The sequence below is a fragment of the Heterodontus francisci genome, chromosome 29, assembly GCF_036365525.1.
Source record: "Heterodontus francisci isolate sHetFra1 chromosome 29, sHetFra1.hap1, whole genome shotgun sequence".
Taxonomy (NCBI): Eukaryota; Metazoa; Chordata; class Chondrichthyes; order Heterodontiformes; family Heterodontidae; genus Heterodontus; species Heterodontus francisci.
Genome location: NC_090399.1, coordinates 22,083,953 through 22,110,870, shown reverse-complemented (window position 1 = coordinate 22,110,870; position 26,918 = coordinate 22,083,953). Strand labels below are relative to the sequence as shown.

The following is a 26,918-nucleotide window of genomic DNA, read 5'->3' as shown; positions in this document are numbered from 1 at the left end:
GAGCAGAAACAGGCTGTGGTTTAAAGAAGATAAAATTCATTAAACCTTAAAACCTAAACTCTAACGTGGTTAACATCTACGGATATGACCCGCTCACCCTGGCATGTACACGCGATACACACATGCAAATAGGGACCAAAAAGAAAAGATAAATAGAACAGTTTGAGGCAATATCTTGTTACTGTTTTTCGAACTCGCTGTAGTCCTTGATAAGATATGGTCTTGTGTTTCGTTGGGGGGTCCAGTATTTGTCTTAAACCTTGCTCACGTAGGAGACTGTTCTGCGTATATGTGTCTTCACAAGATTCAGTTTCATGGGAAAGAGATGGAAACAGGCAGACAGGAGAGATGTTTTCAGTCAATAAGCACACAGCGTTCTCTTCAAATAACTGTGTTGGGAGTTTAAATCCAAAAAAAAACTCCAACTTGCCCAGCAGGTTAGTCATGTGACTAGCTCCTTATATGGAATAGTCTCTCCTGTGAGGTTTGTGGATTGTACCTTAGTCTCTGGATTGCTAGCTCCCCCCACCTTCAACGTCTGGTAATCACAAGTTCATTCTTGTTGAATGAGCCAGAGCAAGGCCATTTCTCCCTTGTTCCAACACTGTCAGTTACCATGGAAACGTCTTTCCGGTCAGGGGCTTGCAATTTTAAGTTTTAATGTTCATGTGGAGAAATGTGCATCTCAATCTTGGCGGGTGGGGGGTTTGCCTGACAACAGTTCTTCATTTGTAGCAGGGCTCTTCGATTGAAGCCAGTTCTTCACTAAGCTCCTGGATTTAAGTTAGTTACTAATGATGAAGAACTGTGTTTTTTTAAGAATGGTTCCTTCAGCTCCTACAGAAAAAAGACAAAAGAAGTGAATCAACATGTCTGAAAACAGAAGACAATATTTTTATTAAACATACAAAAATGATCAGTAACATGAATTTGATTTGTCTTTTTTAAATTATGCTTTCAATAGAGATTTTCCTTTTAGGCACAGAGTATTAGTTGTCAAGTTTTTTTTTGTAAAACAAGTTATTGCCGTGTCTAGGTTTAATAAACAGGTTTACAGTGGACCACACACCACTACATATAGAGAGAGATACAGCACTGAAACAGGCCCTTCGGCCCACCGAGTCTGCGCTGACCAACAACCACCCATTTATACTAATCCTACATGAATCCCGTATTCCCTACCACATCCCCACTATTCTCCTACCATCTACCAACACCAGGGACAATTTACAAAGCCCTATTTACCCATCAACCTGCAAGTCTTTGGCTGTGGGAGGAAACTGCAGCACCTGTTGAAAACCCACGCGGTCACAGGGAGAACTTGCAATCTCCGCACAGGCAATACCCAGAACCGAACCCGGGTCGCTGGAGCTGTGAGGCTGCAGTGCTAACCACTGCACCACCCCTATATGTGGTGTTTTATACAGCAATTCAGACCACTATACACATCATTCCTTATTTTCTAAAAATTTAGATTCTTTCCAATAGTTCATTTATTGCAATTTTCAAACAATACATTTCCAAACTGTCTGGCAATAAGCTAATATTAATTTAGTCTTGCAGATTTTGTCTACAAGACGAGATTTGATTTTGTTTCATTTCCCTTTTAAACGTTCAGCAGAATATAGCTGACAAGAAATAAGCCCGTTTATGTATCACTAGGATCAAACATCTCTGCTTGCTGTTAGCACCATGGTATTCATGCACTTCGCTCAGTAAATACTGGAACCTCTCATTCCCCACAAAAATTACTCTCGAACAGCTAAATGAAACGGAATCTTCCGTTTCTGACTACAATAATATATGCAAATGGCAGGAATATTCAGTTACAGAAAGGTTCACAACAACAGCTGTATTTTTAGCCTGTCACCTGTATTTGATCCCAACACTTACAGGACAATGATGTTCATCAGGATCTTTTACACTGGGATATGCAGACAGAGTGCTGGCTCTCCATTTTTTCCTTATTGTACCTGTTGATCTGAACGTACCACGAGTTAAACTGATGCAAAAAGGAACCAAGAAAAATGGATGATTAGAATATCAGTCTGTAAGCTCTTTCTCCTTCAAATGTTACCGTGCAGCATACCAAAGTTTAACAGCTCATATGAAACTCCCTTGTCCACTGACCTGCTTATTTTAATGTCTCTGAAAGCAATTTCCACAGAGATGTTAGACTTAAGGGTTTGAAATGACACTTCGGACATTGTCCTTCAGTCTCAGGTCAACTGACTATTTTATAATTGACAAACAGGAACGGGCCAGTCAAAAGAAGGGAGTTTGGTAAGAAAAATCCAAGGTGGCTGACTGATCATCTAAGATGATAAATAAGTTGCAACAAAAATGTTTCTACCAAATTATGTAACACTCAGAAGGTAGGCTATGGGAGCAGCTAAACAAAATGTAATCTAAAATCACTGATTCACTCTATTCAGCTCCCTTCATAACTAATAATAAAAGCAGCCTATGCCAGTTTATTGCAAGGCCTGAACAACTTCCAGGCTGGGCTGATGAGTGGCAGGTTTACCTCTGCCATGTAATTGCTGAATAAGTACCTTTGTTACCATGAGACTGGGAGTATTCCACTGAAATCATGGCTGACCTCTGAAGAAGGGTCACTGACCCGAAACGTTAACTCTGCTTCTCTTTCCACAGATGCTGCCAGACCTGTTGAGTAGTTCCAGCATTTCTTGTTTTTATCTGATATTTTACCCTGTGCTGACTTGAGGTCATCCAAAACTCTACTGCTTGTGTCCTAATTCACACCAAGTTCCATTCACCTACCATCCCTGTGCTTACAGGCCTACATTGGTTCTCAGTCCAGCAAAGCCTTAACGTAAAACTTTCATCCTGGTTTTCAAATCCCTCCATGGCCTTGCCCCACTCTACCCGTGCAATCTCCTCCAGCCACACAACCGCCTTTCACCCGAGATATCTGCGCTCCTCTAATCCTGGCTTTTCTCTTGACCATCCCGGATTTTAATTGCTCCACCATTGGTGCCCATGTCTTCAGCTGCCAAGGCCCTAAGCTCTACAAATCCTTCCCTAAACTTCTCTCCCTCTCTTTCATCCTTTAAGACAGTCCTTAAATACCACCTCTTTGACCAAGCTTTTGGTCATCTGTCCCGGTATCTCCTTTTCTAGCTTCAAATCAAAGTTTGCTTTATAAAGCTCCTGTGAAGTGCCTTGGGGCATTTTATTACATTAAAGGCACTGTATAAAAAGTTTTGTTGCTGTCGAATAATGAACATACTCGAACATGAAGTGGTGAAATTTCTCTGACCTTCCAGCAGCACCATCACCACCGAGTCCCCCAACATCACCATCTTGGAAGTCACCACTGCTCAACTGGATGAACCATATCAGCACCATGGTTACTCCAGCAGGACACAGGATGGATGCTCTGTGACGAGAGACCCACTGTCTGGCCCCTCAACCCCTCTTCACCATTTACAAGACTCAAATCAGGAGTTTGATGGAATACTCAGTTGCCTGAAATGGATGAAACCACAACACTACAGTTCAACATCATCCACAAAAGGAGCAGTTCCTCAGATATGTTCTTGTCACTGGATTTGGGATCCAGTTTCTCCATCACCAGCACGCTGCAATTGCGCAATGAGTGGTCTACAGTGTACAACAGCAACTCACTCCCCTGAAAAGGACAAGAGTAGCAATACAATTGGAGGGCCGTTGCTTCCAACTTCCTCTCCAGGTGATTCTTTCATTGTTACAGCTCTATGTCCTGGACGTATTTTCTTCATTTGTTGTTTTATTGTGGGACGTGGGCGTTGTTGACTCGGCCAGCACTTTTTGCCCATCCCCAATTGCCCTTAAATGGAGTGGCTTGCCAGGCCATTTCAGAGGGTTAAGAGTCAACCACATTGCTGTGGGTCTGGACTCATGTAGACCAGACCAGGTAAGCATGGCAGATTTCCTTCCAACATTAGTGAACCAGATGGATTTTTACAACAATGGCGTCATGGTCACCATTAGATGAGCTTTTAATTCCAGATTCATTAATTGAATTCAAATTTCACCATCTGACATGCTGGGATTCGAACCCATGTCCCCAGTGCATTAGCCTGGGCTCTAGATTACTAGTCTAGTGACATTACCGCTACGCCACAGCCTCCCCTTGCTTAACATCACCACAAAGATGGCAGAGGGTTAAGAAAGAGGCCCATTACCTTCTCAGAGCAACTCGGAATGGACAATAAATATAACCATGCCAACACCCACATCCTGATAACAAAACAAGTTACTCGATGATTACTCTATAATAGTGAGTATTATAGTGGCTCAAGAGATGATGGCAAAGAAAAGTGCAATACTTACCATAGGGAGTATAATTTACCACATCACCTTCATTCCAAATAATTTTAGAATGTTGCTAAATGGAGTTAACCCAAATTTAATATACATAATCGATGAATAACCATTTAGATCCCTCTTCCAGTTATAGCTTCTCCCATTTCTTTCTCCTCAATGACCAAGTAATATTAGTGGTCTACATCACTGGTACCCATGTAGGGTATGAGGTAACTGACATTACCACTGACACCGGTTCCTCTTATCCAAGTAATGATGGTTGAAAATTCTTTAGGAGGACCATTCGTTCACAGCACAGGAGAAGGCTGGTGTTTGCAGCAATTCAAAATTAATACCACTGCCCTGCATTTCCCTCTGATTCGAATATTCCTCTATTCTGCCTTTAAAAGATGCAATGGTCCCTGCCTCAGCCATTCCTTGTTGCAAAGCATTCCATGCTTGAACCCTCAGTAAAGACATCTTTCATCTCACCGATTCCCAACATTCCCTATTCACTATCAAAACCCATTTTAAAAACCTTTTAAAATGTCCTTTTAGACTTTGTTATTCCAACACAAAATAACTCCAATATTCCAAATCTTTCCTTTTAATTGTGGTTTTTAATTCCTGCCATCTTTTTGGGCAGCACAGTGGCGCAGTGGTTAGCACCGCAGCCTCACAGCTCCAGGGATCCGGGTTCGATTCTGGGTACTGCCTGTGCAGAATTTGCAAGTTCTCTGTGACCGCGTGGGTTCCCTCCGGGTGCTCCGGTTTCCTCCCACAGCCAAAGACTTGCAGGTTGATGGGGCAATTTACAATGTCCAATTAACTTTAGTGTAGGTAGGTTATGGGATTACTGTAGGGTTAATATAAATGGGTGGTTGTTGGTCGGCACAGACTCGGTGGGCCGAAGGGCCTGTTTCAGTGCTGTATTTCTAAATAAAATAAATTTTAAAAAAAAAATCTAGATTGCCTGCTTTCTATAGCTTTAATGTCCTTTCTACAATAGTGCACCTAAAACTATATACAGTGCTCTCAATGTGGCCTAACCATTGTCCTGTACTAATTTAATATTTTTTCTTGTACTCTATGTACCTATTAATAAAATGCCAGAATACCATCAGTGTATTAGCGGACTTGAAGTGATTTTAGAAATAAACATATCCAACACTTTAAAAATAAGAGATTCAAACCATAGTCAAAGCAGCTGAAACCTCATCTACCAGAGTCTATGCAATCATACTAAATCCCCCTGACATGTAGTACCTTCAGGCTTGGGATGCCAATGACATGGATCAGGTTGGAACCAATTTAGAAATTGCAAGTTTAGGAGACATCTTCAGCCAGAAATGTCGAGAAGATGTCCCTTCACTGCCTCTTCCCGAGGTCCCGGCATCACAGATGGCAGTTTTCAGCCAATTCAGTTCTCTCCACGTGAGTGCACTGAGCACGACAAAGGCTATGGGGCTTCGGCAACATCCTAGCTACAGTGCTGAAGACCCATGTTCCAGAACTAGCTATGTCTCTAGCTAAGCTATTCCAATACTGGCATCTACCCAATAGCGTGGAGTCTTTCCCAGGTATGTCCTGTCCACAAACAAAAAAGGACAATCTAACCTGTCCAATTACCATCCTATCAGACTACTCTCAAGACACAAGTGATGGAAGAAGTCACATTTCATTCATAGTTGTCGTGGTAAACTCCTGGTATAAGAGTACTCCCCCAGGCCTCTTAAGCAAGCCTTTAATGACATCAGGGGATATGGGGATAGCGCAGGAAAGTGGCGCTGAGGTAGATGATCAGCCATGATCTAACTGAACGGTGGGGAGCAGGCTTGACGGGTTGAATGGTCTACTCCTGCTCCTATGTTTCTTACCCCCTACCTATCAGCATTCTGTTTGCCCCTTCACCACACAGACTTCAGCTGTCACCACCACCTTCTCAAGGGCAACTGGGGATGGACTATAAACGCTGGCCTTGCCAGTGACGCTCACAACCCAAGAAAGAGCAGACAAAAAAAAAAAAAACTGCCAGGCGTAGTTCTATTGCCAAGGTTTTCCTAGATAAATACAAAAGAAGCAAGGAGAACATCTGAAGAGTTTTGAAGCAACTCTTAGAAAAGTGTATTTACCCTGGTAACAGGGAGCTTGAATTATTTTCTGTTATGAGGAGCATTATGAAATAGGTTAAAATTCTCTAGGCCACATATCTTTTGCAATATAAACCATCCCATTAGTTTATAATTGGCTTCATTGCATGAGTCTGTTCATCATTTGGTCTTTCAGAAGTTTGTGGTGGCATATGTGAAATTAAGCATTCAGTTCACATATGAATGGATTTTATTGTTATGACTCACAGGTCACACTATGAAACTATATACAGTATTGTGCAGTAAAGGTAAACTCCTCTATTTACAAAAGGAGCCTGGTGACACTGGACCAAAGAGAATATCTAGTGCAGACCTTAAACTAACACTCCCCCAGCTGACAAATACCCAAAGTATAATCAGAGCTCCAATGTGTCAAACTGCCAGTCCTGAAAATGGAGTCCTTTCACACATTTAACAAAAATCCCGACAATAAATGCAAGAATGAAGAATTTTGGCCAGGATTTCCCACTTCAGCATTCCTGGGACAAACCAAACAATATCAGAAAATTCCACACTTCCAGGTTGTAATTGATCTTACCCAGTAAAAATTAGTGATTGCATAGTCATGGGCTGGAGGTACAGAATTTCCCAATCTACACTCCCAGTGGTCACCAGGAGTGAGTGAAGTGGAAAATCTCAGTCAGTCACAGCTCCTTCCCACAGCACTTTGTATCCATTACAACGGTTTTGAAACAACCTGGAACTGCATCATCAATACTTACATACGATGAAAACTGCAAAGAAAACGAATGGCGGAACCACCACAGCAGGAATTATACTTGATTGTAGATTGACTGTTGGTTCACATCCTTTATCTGCAATCGATATCAGCAAAAAGTCATAGTGTTGGTCATTACAGCACAGAAGACGGCCATTCAGCCTACTGAATCCATGCCAGCTCTCTGTAGAGCCGCCCAATCAGTCCCATTCCCTCACTGTATCCCCGTAGCCCAGTAAGTCTATTTCCTTCAACTGCCCATCCAATTTCCTTTTGAAATTATTCGTCATCATTGCTTCCACCACCCTTGCAGGCAGCGAGTGCCAACTGCATATCAGCACATTAGTTGAACGACTCATGATAATATATTCAAAATGAGTACAATAAATATGATGCAATGTATATTCTTTGACTTGTATACAAGACACAGGTCATTAGAAAAATTAACTGTACCCTTATTCAGGGCCTCTTGGTCATATCACCATCACTAGAAATCCTTGGCTTCCAACCTTTACAGCTTATATCACCTCCAGTACATTTGGCATGATGTGCATCTCCTTTATTATAAAAGGTGACTGGCCAGGACATTGGGCTTTAGCACTTTGGGCTCCGGGCACAGCTGGGAGCATGCATCATAAAATTGTGTATTTCCTGTCCCAGATTTCCAATCATTGAAAACTATGGACATTTGGTACAGAAATTCCCAAGGTTTGTTTCCAGGGTGGTGAGGAGCAGCGAAGCTGAAACCTCAGTAGACATTTCATGTCCATCACACTTCAAAAGAAAAAAGCATCCAAATTTTAATTGCTCCACCATTGGCGGCCGTGCTTTCAGCTGCCTGGGATCCAAACTCTGGAATTTCCTCCCTAAATCTTTGTCTCTCGACCTCTCTTTCCTCCTTTAAAAGGTGCTCCTTAAAACCTACCACTTCCACCAAGCTTTGGGTCATCTGTGTAATATAGCTTATATGACTTGTCATATTTTGTCTTGTACTGCCCCTGTGAAGTGCCTTGGGACGTTTCATTACATGAAAGGCACTATATAATTACAAGTGTTGTATGGAGATGCTCATCAGGGAATGAAAATGCCAGAGTTAGACTGTCTCTATCGTGGCTAGTGTATGAACTCACCAAGCATTTATTCAATGGCAATTCAAATTTTGTTATCTAAAAACTTCAACTCAGCAATGGAACAATACATGCTGTCCTTGCAAAACTGACATCAGCAACATTTCCTGGAACTCTTACAAACCAGACACCAGTGATCAGAAAAGCTAAGATGCTCAAGCTACATTATTGTAGGAATTTACAGGAAAGTTTATAATTATTATCCTATGCATGAACAGAATACAAAGACTAAGAGGGTAATATATGTTTTGAGGCACAGGGCAAGACTAGAATATTTAATGAGTACTGTGCATCAGTATTTACTAGGGAAGAGGAATCAGACAAAATGATAGAAATGGAGACAATACAGGCAATGGATAGGGTAAAAATTGAGGGGGAGGTACCGGAAAGGCTGGCTCTGCTTAGGGTCACTTCATCTAGATGGCTTATATCCCAGTTTGCTAAAGGAAGTGGGGGTGGAGTTAATGGAAGGGCTTGCCATAATCTTCCTTAGATAGGGAGGAGGTGCCAGAGGATGAGAGAGAGTGGCAAATGTGACAACATTATTCAAGAAGGGGTGTAAGGACAGTCCTGGCAATGACAGGCCAGTTAGTTTATCAGTAGTGGGTAAGGTTCTCAAAAACAATAATCAGGAAAACAACAGGCACTTAGAGGTTTGCATTAGTTAAACATGGATTTGTAAAAGGCAGGTTATGTTTGAAATCTAACTGGATTTCTTGATGAAGGGAATGCAATGGATGTTGTCTCTACGGATTATAAGAAAGCATTCAACATAAAGTACCACATAAAAGTCTGGTTAACAAAACTGAGGCTCATGGAATAGGAGAGTCAATGTCCAATTGGATTAAAAAATTGGCTGTCGGACAGTAAACAGCAAGTTGTAATAAATGCTTGTTTTCAGACTGGAGGATGGTAGACAGCGGTATTCCCCAAGGGTTAGTGCTTGGACCACTGCTTTTTTTTGCTATACATAAATGACATGGATCTTAGAATACAGAGTAGAACTTCAAAATTAGATGCTACCAAACTTTGAGGAGTTGCAAACAGTGAGGATAATACAAACACCTGCAACAGGACATATAGGCTAGCAGACTGAAATCAATCAAGACAAGTGTGAGGTGATGCACTTCGGCAAAAGGAAATCGGGTGAGGCAATATAGACTAAATGGCTCAAATCTAGAGTGTGCAGGAACAGAGGGATCTGGGGGTGTACATGCATCGGTCTTTGAAGGCAGCAGGACGTATTGAGAGAATGGTTAGTAAAGCATATGGGATCTTGGGCTTCATAAATAGAGGCATAGAGTACAAAAGCAGGGAAGTTATGTTGAACTTTTGTAAAGCTCTGGTTAGGCCCCATGTAAAGTAGTTATGCCCAGTTCTAGAGTCATACAGCACTGAAACAGGCCCTTTGGCCCACCCAGTCTGTGCCGACCAACAACCACCCATTTATACTAATCCTACATTAATCCCATATTCCCACTATTCTCCTACCACTTAGCTACACTAGGGGCAATTTACAATGGCCAATTTACCTATCAACCTGCAAGTCTTTGGCTGTGGGACGAAACCCGGTGGAAACCCACAGAGTCACAGGGAGAACTTGCAAACTCCACACAGGCAGTACCCAGAACCGAACCAGGTCGCTGGAGCTGTGAGGCTGCAGTGCTAACCACTGCGCCACCCAATTCTGGTCATCACACTTTCGTAAAGATGTGAGGGTCCTCGAAAGGGTGCAGAGGAGATTTACCAGAATGGTTCTGGGAATGGGGAATTTTAGTTACAAATTTAGCACAAGTTGTAAAAGCTGGGGTTGTTCTCCCTGGAGCAAAGGAGATTGTGGGGAGATTGGATAGAGGTGTACAAGATTATGACAGGTTTTGTTAAGTTACACAAGGAAATCTGGTTTCCATTAACTGATGGTACAAGGACGAGGGAGAATAAATTGAAAGGTTTGGGTAAGAGATCCAGGGGAATGTGAGGAAGAATTGTTTTTATGCAGCAAATGGTTACGACTTGGAACTCACTGCCCGCAAGGGTGCTTGAAGCAAAGATGAAGGAAATTGGATGGCCACTTGATGGAAATAAACGTGTAAGGCTTTGGGGATCGAGTGGGGAGGTGGGATTAATTGGAATGCTTTGCAGAGAGCCGGCATGGACTTGATGGGCTGAATGGCCTCCTTCTATGCCATAAGTGACTATGACTCTGTTGTCCAAACTCATAGCACCAAAACATGCACTATTAATCTGGTGCCAAGATAGAAAGTGGGTTCATTTTGATGGGAATAAATTTACTTAAAACCTAGATTTGATCCTAGCCTAGGAAAACAAATATGCACAAGCTCCAAGTGTTTTAGAACAAATTCTTTCCTTTTTTGGTTGAAACAGTGAGCTACATTTGAATATCTTCCCTCCTCAATGTCCTCCCCACCATGCATCAGCCACGACCCAAAAGGGTGAAGTGCCAACTTGATCCCAGGCGTCCACCAACTGAACTGACCATCAAGGGTGGCCCAGAGTCAACAAAGCTTCATCTCTTCCCTCTCTTCCTGTGGTAGAGACCAGCTCTAAAATTGAGGCTTCCATACTCTACAGTCTTGCCGCTCTCAATTTTCCAGTATTCGCTGAACCCAGATGATCAAAATGGTCTGAAACGGCGGAACAGGAACCTCAAGTCCCAGATCCCCTCTGCTTTGCATTTGGCAAGTCAGTAACACTGATAGCTTTTGTCTTGAAAAGAAAATGCTGATGAGTGACTAAATAAAGGTCTTAATTTTTGACAAGTTTTGATAGAGTAGACAAAGAAATAGTTTCCACTTGTGGTAAAGGGTAAACTAGAGGCCATCAGTATAAGCTAGTCACCATGAAATCAAATAAAGAATTCAGAAAAAAAAACCTCCTTTGCCCAAAGAGTGGAAAGAATGTAGAACTCACCACCACATGCAGTAGATGAGGCAAATAGGATAGGAGGAAGCTAGTTAAGCAGAAGGAGGAGACCGGAATAGAGGGTTATGCCAGCAAGAGTTAGATGAGGAAGAATGGGGAGGAGGTTCGAGTGGAGCTTAAATGCTAACATAGACTTGTTTGGTCAAACAGCTCGTTAGATGAACAAAGAACAGTACAGCACAGGAACAGGCCATTCGGCACTCCAAGCCTGCGCCGATCTTGATGCCTGCCTAAACTAACACCTTCTGCACTTGCAGTGCCCATATCCCTCTATTCCCTTCCTATTCATAAATTTGTCAAGATGTCTCTTAAACGTCACTATCGTATCTGCTTCCACCACCTCCTCTGGCAGCATGTTCCAGGCACCCACCACCCTCTGTGTAAAAAAACTCTTGCCTCGCACATCCCCTCTAAACTTTGCCCCTCGCACCTTAAACCTATGTCCCCTAGTAACTGACTCTTCCACCCTGGGAAAAAGCTTCTAATTATCCACTCTGTCCATGCCGCTCATAACTTTGTAAACCTCTATCATGTCGCCCCTCCACCTCCATCGTTAGTGAAAACAATTCGAGTTTTTCCAACCTCTCCTCATAGCTAATGCCCTCCAGACCAGGCAACATCCTGGTAAACCTCCTCTGTACCCTCTCCAAAGCCTCCACGTCCTTCTGGTAGTGTGGCAACCAGAATTGCACACAATATTCTAAGTGTGGCCTAACTAAAGTTCCATTGGCTATTCTCCAGTCCTCTGGGACCTCACCTGTAGCCAATGAGCATGCAAAGATTTCTGTCAAGGCCCCAGCAATTTCGTCCCTTGCCTCCCTCAGTATTCTAGCGTAGATCCCATCAGGCCCTGGGGACTTATCTACCTTAATGCTTTGCAAGACACCCAACACCTCCTCCTTTTTGATAATGAGATGACTGAGACTATCTGCACTCCCTTCCCTAGGCTCATCATCCACCAAGTCCTTCTCTTTGGTGAATACTGATGCAAAGTACTCATTTAGCACCTCGCCCATTTCCTCTGGCTCCACACATAGATTCCCATCTCGTCCTTGAGTGGGCCAACCCTTTCCCTGGTTACCCTCTTGCTCTTTATATACGTATAAAAAGCCTTGGGGTTTTCTTTAATCCTGTTTGCCAATGACTTTTCATGACCCCTTTTAGCCCTCCTGACTCCTTGCTTAAGTTCCTTCCTACTGTCTTTATATTCAAGTGCTTCATCTGTTCCTAGCCTTCCAGCCCTTACAAATGCTTCCTTTTTCTTTTTGACTCGGCTCACAATATCTCGTGTTATCCAAGCTTCCCGAAACTTGCCAAACTTGTCTTTCTTCCTCACAGGAACATGCTGGTCCTGGATTCTAATCAGCTGACGTTTGAAAGACTCCCACATGTCAGATGTTGATTTACCCTCAAACAGCCACCCCCAATCTAAATTCTGCAGTTCCTGCCTAATATTGTTATAATTAGCCTTCCCCCAATTTAGCACCTTCACCCGAGGACTACTCTTATCCTTATCCACAAGTACCTTAAAACTTATGGAATTATGGTCACTGCTCCCGAAATGCTCCCCCACTGAAACTTAGACCACCTGGCCGGGCTCATTCCCCAATACCAGGTCCAGAATGGCCCCATCCCTTGTTGGACTATCTACATTCTGTTTCAAGAAGCCCTCCTGGATGCTCCTCACAAATTCTGCCCCATCCAAGCCCCTAGCACTAAGTGAGTCCCAGTCAATAAACGGGAAGTTAAAATCACCCACCACCACAACCCTGTTACCTTTACATCTTTCCAAAATCTGTCTACATATCTGCTCCTCTACCTCCCGCTGGCTTTTGGGAGGCCTGTAGTAAACCCCCAACATCATGACTGCACCCTTCCTATTCCTGAGCTCCACCCATATTGCCTCGCTGCATGACCCCTCTGAGGTGTCCTCCCGCATTACAGCTGTGATATTCTCCTTAACCAGTAATGCAACTCCCCCACCCCTTTTACATCCCCCTCTATCCCGCCTGAAGCATTTAGCTGCCAATCCTGCCCTTCCCTCAACCAAGTCTCTGTAATAGCAACAACATCATATTTCCAAGTACTAATCCAAGCTCCAAGTTCATCTGCCTTCCTTGTTATACTTCTCGCATTGAAACAAATGCACTTCAGACCACCAGTCCCGCTGTGCTCAGCAACATCTCCCTGCCTGCTGTTTCTCTTAGTCTACTGGCCTTATTTACTATGTCCTCCTCATTTATTTCACTAGCTGTCCTACTGCTCTGGTTCCCACCCCCCGCCACACTAGTTTAAACCCTCCCGAGTGACGCTAGCAAACCTCGCAGCCAGGATATTAGTGTCCTTCCAGTTTAGATGTAACCCGTCCTTCTTGTACAGGTCCGATCTGTCCCTGAAGAGAGCCCAATGGTCCAGATATCTGAAACCTTCCCTTCTACACCAGCTGCTCAGCCACGTGTTTAGCTGCATTATCTTCCTATTTCAAGCCTCACTGGCACGTGGCACAGGGAGTAATCCCGAGATTACAACCCTGGAGGATGGGGAGGAGGTTCGAGTGGACCTTAAATGCTGGCATAGACTGGTTTGGTCAAACAGCTTATTTCTGTAGTGCATATTCTGTGTAATCTTGTGTCATCACTTTAAAGCTGCCACTTGCGTAAAAAGACAGTTTAGGAGAGTTTTCTTCATATGGGGTTTTTGAACTATAGAATGCTTTGCCACAGGGAGTGTTCAAAATGGGAACCATTCACTTTATCCAAGAGAAAATTGGATAAATATTTGAGGCAAAAGGCGACACAGGGTTATGAGAGGAGAGCAGAGGCATTAGATTTGGATCAGTCTAGCAAAAGAGGTGGCACAGACACAATGGGCCAAATGGCCTCCTCCTACACTGTAAACTTCAATAATTTGAACGTTCCCAACGAAAACGTTGGAACACAAATGACTGTGTAATTAGCTCTCCTAATCACACTATTCCTGAAAGGATGTAACTTTCAGAATTGATTTATTAGCTACAATTTTATCATTGAACACTCACCAGCTTGCTTCTTTATTTCCACAATCAGGACGCCCGACACATATATCACAATGATTTCACCCAATGCAGATGCTGCAGCCATTAGCTTTGGATGGCAAACTGGCAACAAATAAAACAGAATCAAAAAGTGCACACAGGTCACAAACACACACAAATCCTGACCTATCTACCTCCTGCTGTGCCTTTGGGGAATGCAACAGGTCAAGAAAAGATTTGTGGATCACCCGAGTGTGCATATATAGGAAAATCAGGCTGGCAGCAGTACATTCCCCCTAACAGTCTGCCAGATATTCTATCCAATTACAATCAAATAGAAAGTAAAGTGGCCTTGCTTATGAATGTGTGCTCCTCTCTGCCTGAATTCACCTGTATTTGCTGTGCTCAGGTGATCCAATAGTCCCAGCAGCAGGAACATATGGGGGAGGGGGTTATGGGACTTCATTGGTATATTGAGGACGGGCAGTAGTGATGTCTGCCTAGCAATGAAATTTGAGCAGCAGCAGTCTAATTCTCCAGATAACCACAGGCTGATCTGACTAATGACTCAAAGCAGGAGTATCAGATCCATTTGCAACAGTGAGACTGATTGGACATTCTAGCACATGGTATGGGCCACATTTAGCAGAAGTTATTCGGAAAAATTGGGGTAGAACTTGGGCGCACGAGAAACTAATTTCTGGGCATCTTGCCCTGCACCCAATGTGCTTCTGGTGGCACGGCCACCATTGTATTGGTCCTCTCTGGTCCTGCAATCAACATTTGATCAACTCAAGACAAAGAACGGATCCAGCACCTCTTTTAGGATCCTTCTGTAAAATATGCAAAATGCAAGGTGAGTATGTGACCTGCAACCTCCGCTGAGCTTTTAAGAGAAATAAAAGTAGCCCCTAAAGAAACCGTAGGGGCAGCATGCCTATCCTTACTGCTGGGCCCTACTGCATTTTTCTCTGCCCACTCCCTAAGATTTACTGGAAACGCAGCAGGTTCAAATTTGAACTATTATATCAAACACATTGCCTTGCCACCCTCTCAACTCCCTCCCTCCCTCCCAGCGCACCCCCCTCAGACTCCTAATTTCACCACCCCACTTACAGCCCCTTCCCCACAACATTGATCATGAGTGTCTTGATAGTGTGATATAAAAATGTAACCCGGATCTGAACTTACATTTGGTCGTATTATTTAACCTTTTGTTGTCACAGAATTTTATTGTGCAAGTCGATAATATGGGTAATGTTAGCAGGGGACACAAAAACACCAAGTACACCATGATTTCAGCAGCTCCTATGAAAAGAACAAAATGAGACTAAAATTACACACATTCATAGAATAGAGAATCAATGCCAGTGCTATTTAATTCTCCACTGTGTCTCTCAAAGCAAGACCACAAGAATACATTTGTGGTGGCTTGCATGACACATCAAAGGTAATGCTGTAGATAAAAGGTCTTTCAAAAATTCAAATATTCTATCAGGTAGATGATTAAGGTCAGAGCATGTTGATTCAGAAAACAGGGGGAAGAGTACATAGCAAGCCACTTCATTTTGGTAGGAAGAATAAGGAGACCACATACTGCTTGGGAAATAAATGGGGTAGTGGAGCAAAATGATTGGGGTTACAGACACACAAAGTTGTGATGCAGGTTAATAAGGCCATTAAATAAAGTGCACTGTGCTCCATTTCTGGAGGAATAGTATTGAAAAGCTGTAAAGTTATGTATCAAACATCAGTTAGACCACACAAAGTACTGTTCATCTCTCCATATTATAAAAACGATAGAAGCATTGGTGAAGATACTAATGAGATTCACAAGAATTATACCAAAACTGAGAAAGCCTGCAAATCTTTGACAGGGCAGCAAAGATGTTTCCACTTGTGCAGGAGACTAAAACTAGGGATTGTAAATATAAGATAATCACGAATAAATCCAATAGGAATTCAGGGGAAACCTCTTGACCCTAAAATAGTGGTTATGAACGGAGTTTGCAAACTCTGGAGATCATGAGGGTCTGAAGACATGGGGATACCATGGCAGTGCCACATTTAGCAGGTGCAATGTCCTGGAGACCCCGGCTGCTCAGCTTGTGTGCACCCTGCAGAGAAATGAGTTTGAATATGAATTGTAGAAGGATTACAAGAAGCTGCTGACCATATTTGATGAAGGGCCAGCAAGAAGCACAGCCAGACTGGCAGAATGTGCAGAGCTGTGAGCTTAGCTGTTCAGAAGGGCAGAAAATGAGCCAAAGAGGGTTGATGCAGATGGACCGGTCAAATGCACACGTTTGGCAAGGATTGCTAGTGTCAGAAGACAAAAGGATGAATGGACGGACATTATTCATTATAGCTAATTCCAACTTATTTGGAAGTATGATGAAGTTATGACAGTCAATGGGAGCAGCTCTGAGGAAATTCCCAACCTTAGTGAACTAGTTGGGTTGTTACAATAAACTGTACATTTTCTGATGCCAGCTCTCGAATTGGCAACTTATTGAATTTAAATTCACAGTTTGACAAAGTAAGATTAGAACTCACGCAAGTTCTTTGCCTAGTAACACTAAATTCCAGATTAACGCATGTCAGAAGTACTGTTTTGTAGGAATACAATTACCAACATACAGTACCTTCAATCTGTATCCAACATACAAATGCAGCAATAAGGAGGATAAGATGCAAGACTTGTAATACATTTTCAGTTAACTGAAGATCTAGAACAATAAACAAATTCATATCAACATTAATTGAGCAAATACAAGGCCAGACCTGCTGAGTATTTCTAGCATTTTCTGCTCCATTTTGCTTCCTTTTCTGCGTTTCAATTTTTCTCTTGTTTTTGCTGTCAGACAGTAGCACACCTGTTCTAGGCACACCTTTTGTTTCTTTTCTTGCCCAATCATCACTCCCTTTGACCCTGCATAACTAACTCTTCTGTCATTTAATCTTTCCTGTCTTCCACCCTATCACCGAACTTTGCTTTTGTTCTTCCCCAACATCCATCCCCCTCAAAACCTATTACATTTCTAACTTTTCCCAGTTCTGATGCAAAGTCATCAACCTGAAACATTAACTCTGTTTCTCTCCATAGATGCTGCCCGACCTGCTGAGTACTGCCAGCATTTTCTATCCTTACTTGAGCAAATTATATTCACGCATTCAAATTTATCACTCCGCACAAAGCACCAGAATTGAAAATGCTAACAGGCATCACATTGAAATGTTTCACAGAGTCTGTATTATATTGTAACATTTTAAAACTTTCAAAGCTAAATTGTGCAAGAAACAAATTTCTCTTACTTATTGTTTTGGCCTCAGGCAAGAATGAAATTATTGTACAGATCAAGGCAGCAGCAGCAGTAATCAGTGCAGCAATGGATAATCCCATTGCGCAACGATGCAGCCATGGAAGACCTGAAATAGAAAACTGGTTTCATATTTATACTATTTTCAAACCAAATTGCAGATTGGAAACAGGATCTTCATTCCTTTAAAAGTTTGGTTATCAAAGGTCTTGTTTATAGAACACTTCCCACCAGGCACCCGATGCTACTTTCAAGCACCCCCACCAGTACTCTCCATTCTGCCCCAACTATATACCTCGACTCCATGATTAGAAAAGTGTATCATACTGCACCAGTGTTCCATTTCCCACATTGGGCAACCCGTCTGCATTCTGAACAAGTCTGTGAACTTAATGCGTGATTTTCCACTTCGGCACTCCCAGTAAAAGCCAGGAGTGTAAATTAGAAAACTTCACACTACCAGTCTGTGATTTTCCATCCTTCTCCTTTCCTCTGCCATGAAAATATTCAATGTTATTCCCACATTAACATATTTAATGAGGCTGAGTGCAAGGCCCTTCAGTGGAATATCATTTTTATCTAATAAATGGAATTGACTGACTGGATTAACTCACCGTAAATAGAAAGAGAATATGAACTGTTCTTCTTGCTAACAGCGTTCTCCACGGTACAAGTGTAGATCCCACAGTCTGATTTTCTGGCTTTAGAAATGATCAATTTGTTGTCCTTTTGTACTAACTGATAATGTTGGCCATTTGTTATCACTTCGTCACCTTTTCTCCACAGAACGGAATGCACTTTCCCCGCAGACACTTGACAAGTCAGTTCAATAGTGGTCTCCACACAAGTAGAATTACTGAAGATCAAAGGGTCTGACAGTGGTTCTGTGGGAGATAATGAATGAATAGATAAACAGGTCTGAGCATGAGGAGATCAATGTTTCACATTCTGTTAATATAATTAACAAACAAGAGCCCTGTCCTTCATAGGCACCTCAGAATACTTCAACCCGGAGCTGAACTTCCAACACCATAATCCAGACACAAAAGGATGTCAACCTCCAACATCGCCCAGCTTCATCCCTTCTTCAGCCCAGCTGTTGCTGAAATTCTCATCCATCACCCTTCTCACCCCCAGACTCCACTATTCTAATGCTCTCTTTGCTGGCTTCCCATCCAATATACTTCAATTCATCTTGTCCCTCTTACCCATCACCCCAGTCCTGCATTGGCTCCAGTCCCTCAATCCCTTAAATATAAAATTCTCATCCTCATGTTTAAATTCCATCATGTCTTGACTCACTCTCTCTCTAAATACGAAATAACGTTTTCTATTTCTCGAACTCTTCAAACCACCCCTCGCCACTCCAACCCATCCCATCAAAATCTCCATTCCTCCCACTCTGTCCTCTTATGCATTTCATCATTGGTGGCCATGCTTTTAGCCACCACGCTCTGGAATTCCCTCCCTTAACCCTCCTGCAGCTCCACCACCCGGTCCTCCCTCAAGATCCTCATTAAAATCCACCTCTTTGACTAAGTTTATGGTGATTCCCAACACGCATGGCTCATTGACAGGAAACAAAGGGTTAAGGATAACGGATATTGCCTGAATTACAGAATAGGCGAAAGTGATGTACCTTAGGACTGGGTTCTCTATACATCACAGATGACATCTACCAATATTACAAAAAGTAGGGTGATTAGCAAAAAGCAAAGTGGACCATTAAATACTACAGACGGAGGCAATTAAATATGAAAAAGTGCAAGGTAAAATCAATTTTGGGAAGAAAAACAAGTAAAATGCTCAATGCAAGAAAACAAAGGAGTCAGTAGACAGAGAGAAAACTTGGGCTAATACACAAGTCCCTGGAAATGCAAGTCTTCTCCGTTGGCCTCCTTGACTCGAGAGACAATGGGTAAGCGCCTAGAGGTGGTCAGTGGTTTGTGAAGCGGCACCTGGAGTGGCTATAAAGGCCAATTCTAGAGTGACAGACTGTTCCACAGGCGCTGCAGATAAAATTGGTTGTCGGGGCTGTTACACAGTTGGCTCCCTCCTGCACTTCTGTCTTTTTTCCTGCCAGCTGCTAAGTCTCTTCAACTCGCCACTCTTTACCCTGCCTTTATGGCTGTCTGCCAGCTCTGGTGATCACTGGCAACTGACTCCCACAACTTGTGGTCAATGTCACAGGACTTCATGTCGCGTTTGCAGGTAGGTAAAGCCATTAAAAAAAATGTCAATAGTATTTTGGGTCACATAAATAAAGGCGCAGAATAAAAAAAAGCAGGAACAGCAAAGAGGTCCCGATTAGCTTGTACAAGGCAATGAGTAGACTATAGAGTAACCTGTGCAGTATTGGACACCCCATTACAGAAAGGACATTTAAACCATGGAGAGTGGACAATCTAGATACAGAATCAATAATGTGTATGGTAATGTCGTGATTATGTTACTGAACTAGAAACTCAGAGGCCACGAGTTTAAATCCCACCATGACATATGCTCACTAATAGTCTTCACAGAAAGAAACAATATATCTGTACCCATTGTCGTTGACCAAACTGTCCTCTGAAGTGGCTGAACAAGTCACTCACTCAGTCAGGTCAACTAGGGATGAGTAATACATACTGGCTTTGACAGCAACATCACATCATAGCAATGAATAAAGCAAGAATAAAGCAGGACAGATATGGGAGGCTGGGATTTTCCCCACAAAAAAGGCAGAGATTTTGCCAAGAGTTTTGTTGAACAAAAATGACGATGGACCATTTCCTTTGGTTAGGGAGGTTAGTGATAGGCCACTGACATCAATTTTAAGTTATTAGGAATAGGAGTAGGCCATGCAGCCTGTCAAGCCTGCTCCACCATTCAATTAGATCAGGGCCGATCATAAACCTCAAGGCGCTTTCCTACATTATCTCAATGTCCCTTGATGTCATTAGTCTCCTGAAATCTATCAATTTCTATCTTGAACATGCTCAATGATGGAGCTCCTGCCCTCTGGGGTACAGAATTCCAAAGATTCACCGCCCTCTGATTAAAGAAATTCCTCCTCATCTCAGTATTAAAAGGCCTACCCCTTATACTGAGACTATGTCCCCTGGTTCTAGACACACCAGACAGAGAAACATCCTATCCACATCCAGCCTGTGACATCCTGTAAGAATTTTGTAGGTTTCAATGAGGTCACCTCTCATTCTTTGAAACTCTAGACAATACAGGCCCAGTTTCCTCAATCTCTCCTCATAAGACAATCCCGCCCAGGAATTAGTCTGGTGAACTTCCGTTGCACTCCCTCTATGGCAAGTATATCGTTCCTTAGAGGAGGAGGCCAAGACTGTACACAGTACTCTAGGTGCAGTCTCACCAAGGCTCTATACAATTCCCCTTGCAACGAAAGCAATTTGCCTTAATTGCTTGCTGCACCTGTATGCTAGCTTTTAGTGACTCATGAACAAGGACACCAATACTTCCCAACCTCTCATCATTTAAGAAATACTGTTTTTTCTACCAAACTGGGTATCTTCACATTTTTCCCCACATATTCCATCTGCCACGTTCGTGCCCATTCACTTAGCCTGTCCAAATCCCCCTGAAGCCTCCTTGCATCTTCCTCAACTTACATTCCCACCTAGTTTTGTCATCAGCAAATTTGGAAAGATTATAATTGGTCCCCACATCAAAATTATTTATATAGATTGTGAACAGCTGTGGCCCAAGCACTGATCCTTGTGGTACCCCACTACTAACAGCCTACCATCCTGAGAATGACCCGTTTATTCCTACTCTCTGCTTTCTGTCTGTTAACCAATTCTCAATCCATACTAGTATATTACTCCCAATCCCTTGTGTTCTAATTCTGTTTACTAACCTCCTGTGTGGGACTTTACTAAAGCCTTCTGAAAATCCAAATACACCACATCCACTCATTCTCCTTTATCTATGCTACAAGTAACATCCTCAAAAAAACTCCAACAGGTTTGTCAAACACAATTTCCCTTTCAAAAATCCAAGTTGACTCTGCCCAATTTTACTATTATTTTCTAAGTGTCCCATTATTACATCCTTTATAATAGATTCTAACATTTTCCCGACTACAGATGTCAAAGTATCAAGTCTGTAGTTCTCCATTCTCCCTCCCTTCTTAAATAGTGGTGTTACATTTGCTACTTCCAATTCTGCAGGAACCTCTCCAGAATCTACAGAATTTTGAAAGATAACTGCCGATGCAATATTAAAAGGGACTGAGCATATTACATTGTCAGAGTTGACTCAGTGTCTTATATCTACTTGCGGGATAGTATAACCTGGGGTGTAACAGCAGCATCTTCTTCAACCTGAACTGGATTTTTATTTGTCTTCTGTACATGACTTCACCTGCATCTCCAATCTTTGGAAAGATTAACATGAAGCTATTTTCTTTTCTGGACAAGAAGTGAACTCAAGGGCACCAGCTGGAATCAAAACCCAATTATTCCACTGACCAACGCTTTGCTTTGTAATAAATTCATCACATTAGTCCACTGGCGTTTTCAGAATGATCTGATTTTTCTCTACAACTACTGGATGTAAGAAACTGAACCCCTGCATTCTGGCTTTCAGCCCAGGGCAGAATGTCCTCTCCCTGCAATTCCACATTTTCTTCTGTCAACCTGATGCCAGTGACATCTTACTAACACTCCCTCCCCGTGTGGGCAGAATCCATCAGCCTAATTTGGCTATGATCTCTATTCAGTTCCAATGAAAATCATTGTCACAGCAGCAACTAAGTACGAACCATCACTTGAATCTTTCACTTTTCAGCTTTCCCAGAGACACTGTCTGAATTCCAACTACATCTCGCAGCCTCGCTATCATCTAAAATTCCAAGACTTGACATTCAACTTCAATCCTGATGTTGTCTGCTTGTCCACTCCACCACTCTTCCCCAATTAAAAAATTCCAGTGATCTAGTTTGGGACAGAATTCACCAATACAGTAATGGATGATGGATCACAATTCCTGAGGCATTTCTCTGCAGGATGACAGACAGAACTCAACAATAGAGGCTGAATGAACCCCATTTCTGTTCTACTGGATCAGCGGTTCAATTTAATCTTGAATTAAGACAAATTCTGCACTGAAATCAGTGAAGCGCTTTATAGTGGAAATCTACCATCGAAGGCAGTGGTTGCTGGGTCAACTGAAATTTTCAAGACTGAGGATCAATTGATTTCTCTGTTGGGTAATGGATGTGGGGGATAAGGAACAAAGGCAGGTAAATGGAGGTGAGGTACAGATCAACCATGATTCAATGGAATGGCAGAATAGGTTTGAGGGGCTGAATGGCCTGCTTCCATCCCCAATCTGTGGCAGTTCTTCAGTAGTGAATAGTTCAGGAGCTGAAATGTGCATCACTTCCAACATCACCAAGTATTCTGACCACTTACCAGTGAGTTTCAAATCTTTACTCCTTTTCCAATCTTCATCTACAGTGATGGTATAAACCCCTTGGTCACTGGCTTTTAAACTGTTTAACATCAGAGACCCACCGGATACATTAAAATATAATCGAGATTTGAACTGTTCACTCGGTTCCGCTTTTGGGTGATTTGGTACATAATCCAAAATAGTAACAGGCTTTCCACTGCTGCCAGTGAACATCCATATAACGTCACTGTTACTGAGATCAGCTCCATATTCAGGATCCAGTAAAACTGATGAACCAACGACACCAAACACTTCTTTCATTCCACCTGATTGACATAGAAAAGCAAATTTAATAATTTCAACTGTGGTGGTGAGTCAAACACTGAAATTCAGCAGCAAATGTGAAGAAACATTTTACACGTTATGCCAGCAGATTCTTTTGGGCCTCCTTATCTCGAGAGACAATGGATACGCGCCTGGAGGTGGTCAGTGGTTTGTGAAGCAGCGCCTGGAGTGGCTATAAAGGCCAATTCTGGAGTGACAGGCTCTTCCACAGGTGCTGCAGAGAAATTTGTTTGTTGGGGCTGTTGCACAGTTGGCTCTCCCCTTGCGCCTCTGTCTTTTTTCCTGCCAACTACTAAGTCTCTTCGACTCGCCACAATTTAGCCCTGTCTTTATGGCTGCCCGCCAGCTCTGGCGAATGCTGGCAACTGACTCCCACGACTTGTGATCAATGTCACACGATTTCATGTCGCGTTTGCAGACGTCTTTATAACGGAGACATGGACGGCCGGTGGGTCTGATACCAGTGGCGAGCTCGCTGTACAATGTGTCTTTGGGGATCCTGCCATCTTCCATGCGGCTCACATGGCCAAGCCATCTCAAGCGCCGCTGACTCAGTAGTGTGTATAAGCTGGGGATGTTGGCCGCTTTAAGGACTTCTGTGTTGGAGATATAGTCCTGCCACCTGATGCCAAGTATTCTCCGAAGGCAGCGAAGATGGAATGAATTGAGACGTCGCTCTTGGCTGGCATACGTTGTCCAGGCCTCGCTGCCGTAGAGCAAGGTACTGAGGACACAGGCCTGATACACTCGGACTTTTGTGTTCCGTGTCAGTGCGCCATTTTCCCACACTCTCTTGGCCAGTCTGAACATAGCAGTGGAAGCCTTACCCATGCGCTTGTTGATTTCTGCATCTAGAGACAGGTTACTGGTGATAGTTGAGCCTAGGTAGGTGAACTCTTGAACCACTTCCAGAGCGTGGTCGCCAATATTGATGGATGGAGCATTTCTGACATCCTGCCCCATGATGTTCGTTTTCTTGAGGCTGATGGTTAGGCCAAATTCATTGCAGGCAGACGCAAACCTGTCGATGAGACTCTGCAGGCATTCTTCAGTGTGAGATGTTAAAGCAGCATCGTCAGCAAAGAGGAGTTCTCTGATGAGGACTTTCCGTACTTTGGACTTCGCTCTTAGACGGGCAAGGTTGAACAACCTGCCCCCTGATCTTGTGTGGAGGAAAATTCCTTCTTCAGAGGATTTGAACGCATGTGAAAGCAGCAGGGAGAAGAAAATCCCAAAAAGTGTGGGTGCGAGAACACAGCCCTGTTTCACACCACTCAGGATAGGAAAGGGCTCTGATGAGGAGCCACCATGTTGAATTGTGCCTTTCATATTGTCATGGAATGAGGTGATGATACTTAGTAGCTTTGGTGGACATCCGATCTTTTCTAGTAGTCTGAAGAGACCACGTCTGCTGACGAGGTCAAAGGCTTTGGTGAGATCAATGAAAGCAATGTAGAGGGGCATCTGTTGTTCACGGCATTTCTCCTGTATCTGACGAAGGGAGAACAGCATGTCAATAGTCGATCTCTCTGCACGAAAGCCACACTGTGCCTCAGGGTAGACGCGCTCGGCCAGCTTCTGGAGCCTGTTCAGAGCGACTCGAGCAAAGACTTTCCCCACTATGCTGAGCAGGGAGATTCCACGGTAGTTGTTGCAGTCACCGCGGTCACCTTTGTTTTTATAGAGGGTGATGATGTTGGCATCGCGCATGTCCTGGGGTACTGCTCCCTCGTCCCAGCACAGGCATAGCAGTTCATGTAGTGCTGAGAGTATAGCAGGCTTGGCACTCTTGATTATTTCAGGGGTAATGCTGTCCTTCCCAGGGGCTTTTCCGCTGGCTAGGGAATCAATGGCATCACTGAGTTCCGATTTGGTTGGCTGTATGTCCAGCTCATCCATGACTGGTAGAGGCTGGGCTGCATTGAGGGCAGTCTCAGTGACAGCATTCTCCCTGGAGTACAGTTCTAGGTAGTGCTCAACCCAGCGGTCCATCTGTTTGCGTTGGTCAGTGATTATGTCCCCCGATTTAGATTTGAGGGGGGTGATCTTCTTGATGGTTGGCCCAAGAGCTCTCTTCATGCCATCATACATTCCTCTGATGTTTCCGGTGTCTGAGGCCAGCTGAATATGACTGCATAGGTGTTGCCAGTAGTCGTTTGCGCAACGCCTAGCTGTTCTTTGTGCAGTACTTCTGGCTGCTTTAAGTGCTGCGGATGTTAAATCGCTGGGGGCTTTCTTGTAGTTCAAAAGTGCAATGCGCTTAGCGGCTATGACAGGTTCCAGCTCTTCATTATGAGATTGAAACCAGTCTGCATTTCTCTTCGCACTTTTGCCGTAGGTGGTCAAAGCTGACTCATAGATGGCGTCTCTGATGTGGGCCCACTTGGTCTCAGCATCCCCTGTGGGAGTGTTTTGAAGGGCTGTTACAAGTGAATTTAGAAATTTTTGTAACAGCTGTGGGTGAGAAATTCTGCTCGTGTTGATGCGCAGATACACAGAACGAAACAATATTCTCATTTCTACAGCACCTTTCAGGAAGGGCAGTGCAGTGGGGTGGGGAAGGAGGCAGGGAAAGGGAGGTAGAAAGACCCCAGTGAGTGGTGGGAAAGAAAACCTCCAGCCAAAAGCAGACACTGAACTTGAGGGAGACTGAAACATTATAAAGTGAATGCCACAACATTTGCAGAGATGACGTAACAAAACCTCCAGGAATCTCTCCAACAGCAATTACTAAACCTGAACATGTCACAGCAGAGATTTCACCGCTGAGTTGCTCCGATGTCCTTCTGACACCGTGAAGGTCAGACGCCACAAAGACTCAATGTGGAAGGCCCTCCTGCCATAGTATACTGAGGGGCTAGAAACCAGTGTAAAACCTCTCAGGCTGTAGGCACCAGAGAATATTTGAGAGGAGATGTAAATGTACATTATAAATAAAACCAGCAATGGCAAGTATAGTGAGGCACCTCCTGTACTGTATTGAAAGAAACTGATCTGTACTACACTTTATGTAATGTCCAAGTTGAACTGTTATGCAGTTTTAAAAAAAATGTTACAAATAAAGTATATTTCCGGGGGGGGAACTTTCTAACCCCTTTTCCAGGGTGGGGGGGGGGGGGGGTCTGCGGGAACTGCACTATCTGCTACCCATTTTAACCCCCTTCCCCAGTGAGATCCTCACCTTCTGCATTGATCAGCTGGAGGAGGAGGAGCAACGGAAGATGGACCTGGAGCTCCATCCGCAATCCAAACTAAATCGTTAACAAACAAAAAAAATCAATGGGCGCTAATCAAACTCTTCCAATCCGGATTTGGATGCAGAATTCGCTCCTGCTCCGACTCGCCAACACTTCGGTCTTCCTGAACACGTGGGAACAAATCCCCGATCAAGCAGATTTCCAGGAAGTAAGTTTCATCGAATTCTTGAACGCCGTGTAAAATTGCACCCGGTCCCGTGGACTCCCGTGGCGAGTGAGTTTAAAACGACCCCATTTATCTCGCCTGCCCCATTCTGGTGCAAAAAGCAAACTGGCAGCTCTCAATGTAAAAATGGCCCTTGGGATTCGTCCTATTAAGCCTATC

General features: G+C 43.4%; 1 protein-coding gene across 4 annotated transcripts; it reads right to left on the bottom strand.

The window, feature by feature from the left end:
* On the bottom strand, window positions 1-26,918 carry LOC137345978 (CD48 antigen-like). Of its 4 annotated transcripts, XM_068009246.1 has the most exons (10): window positions 26,518-26,918; window positions 23,012-23,317; window positions 18,197-18,466; window positions 17,578-17,691; window positions 16,908-16,991; window positions 15,454-15,570; window positions 14,287-14,385; window positions 7,184-7,276; window positions 1,894-1,973; window positions 1-837 (listed from the first exon to the last, which is right to left on the bottom strand). In XM_068009246.1, the coding sequence occupies exons 1-10, from the start codon at window positions 26,573-26,575 to the stop codon at window positions 766-768; spliced, it is 1,293 nt and encodes a 430-aa protein (XP_067865347.1). In that variant the 5' UTR covers window positions 26,576-26,918; the 3' UTR covers window positions 1-765. The 4 variants fall into 4 exon arrangements, with proteins under 4 accessions (XP_067865347.1, XP_067865348.1, XP_067865349.1 ...); XM_068009247.1 differs by lacking the exon at window positions 16,908-16,991; XM_068009248.1 differs by lacking the exon at window positions 17,578-17,691.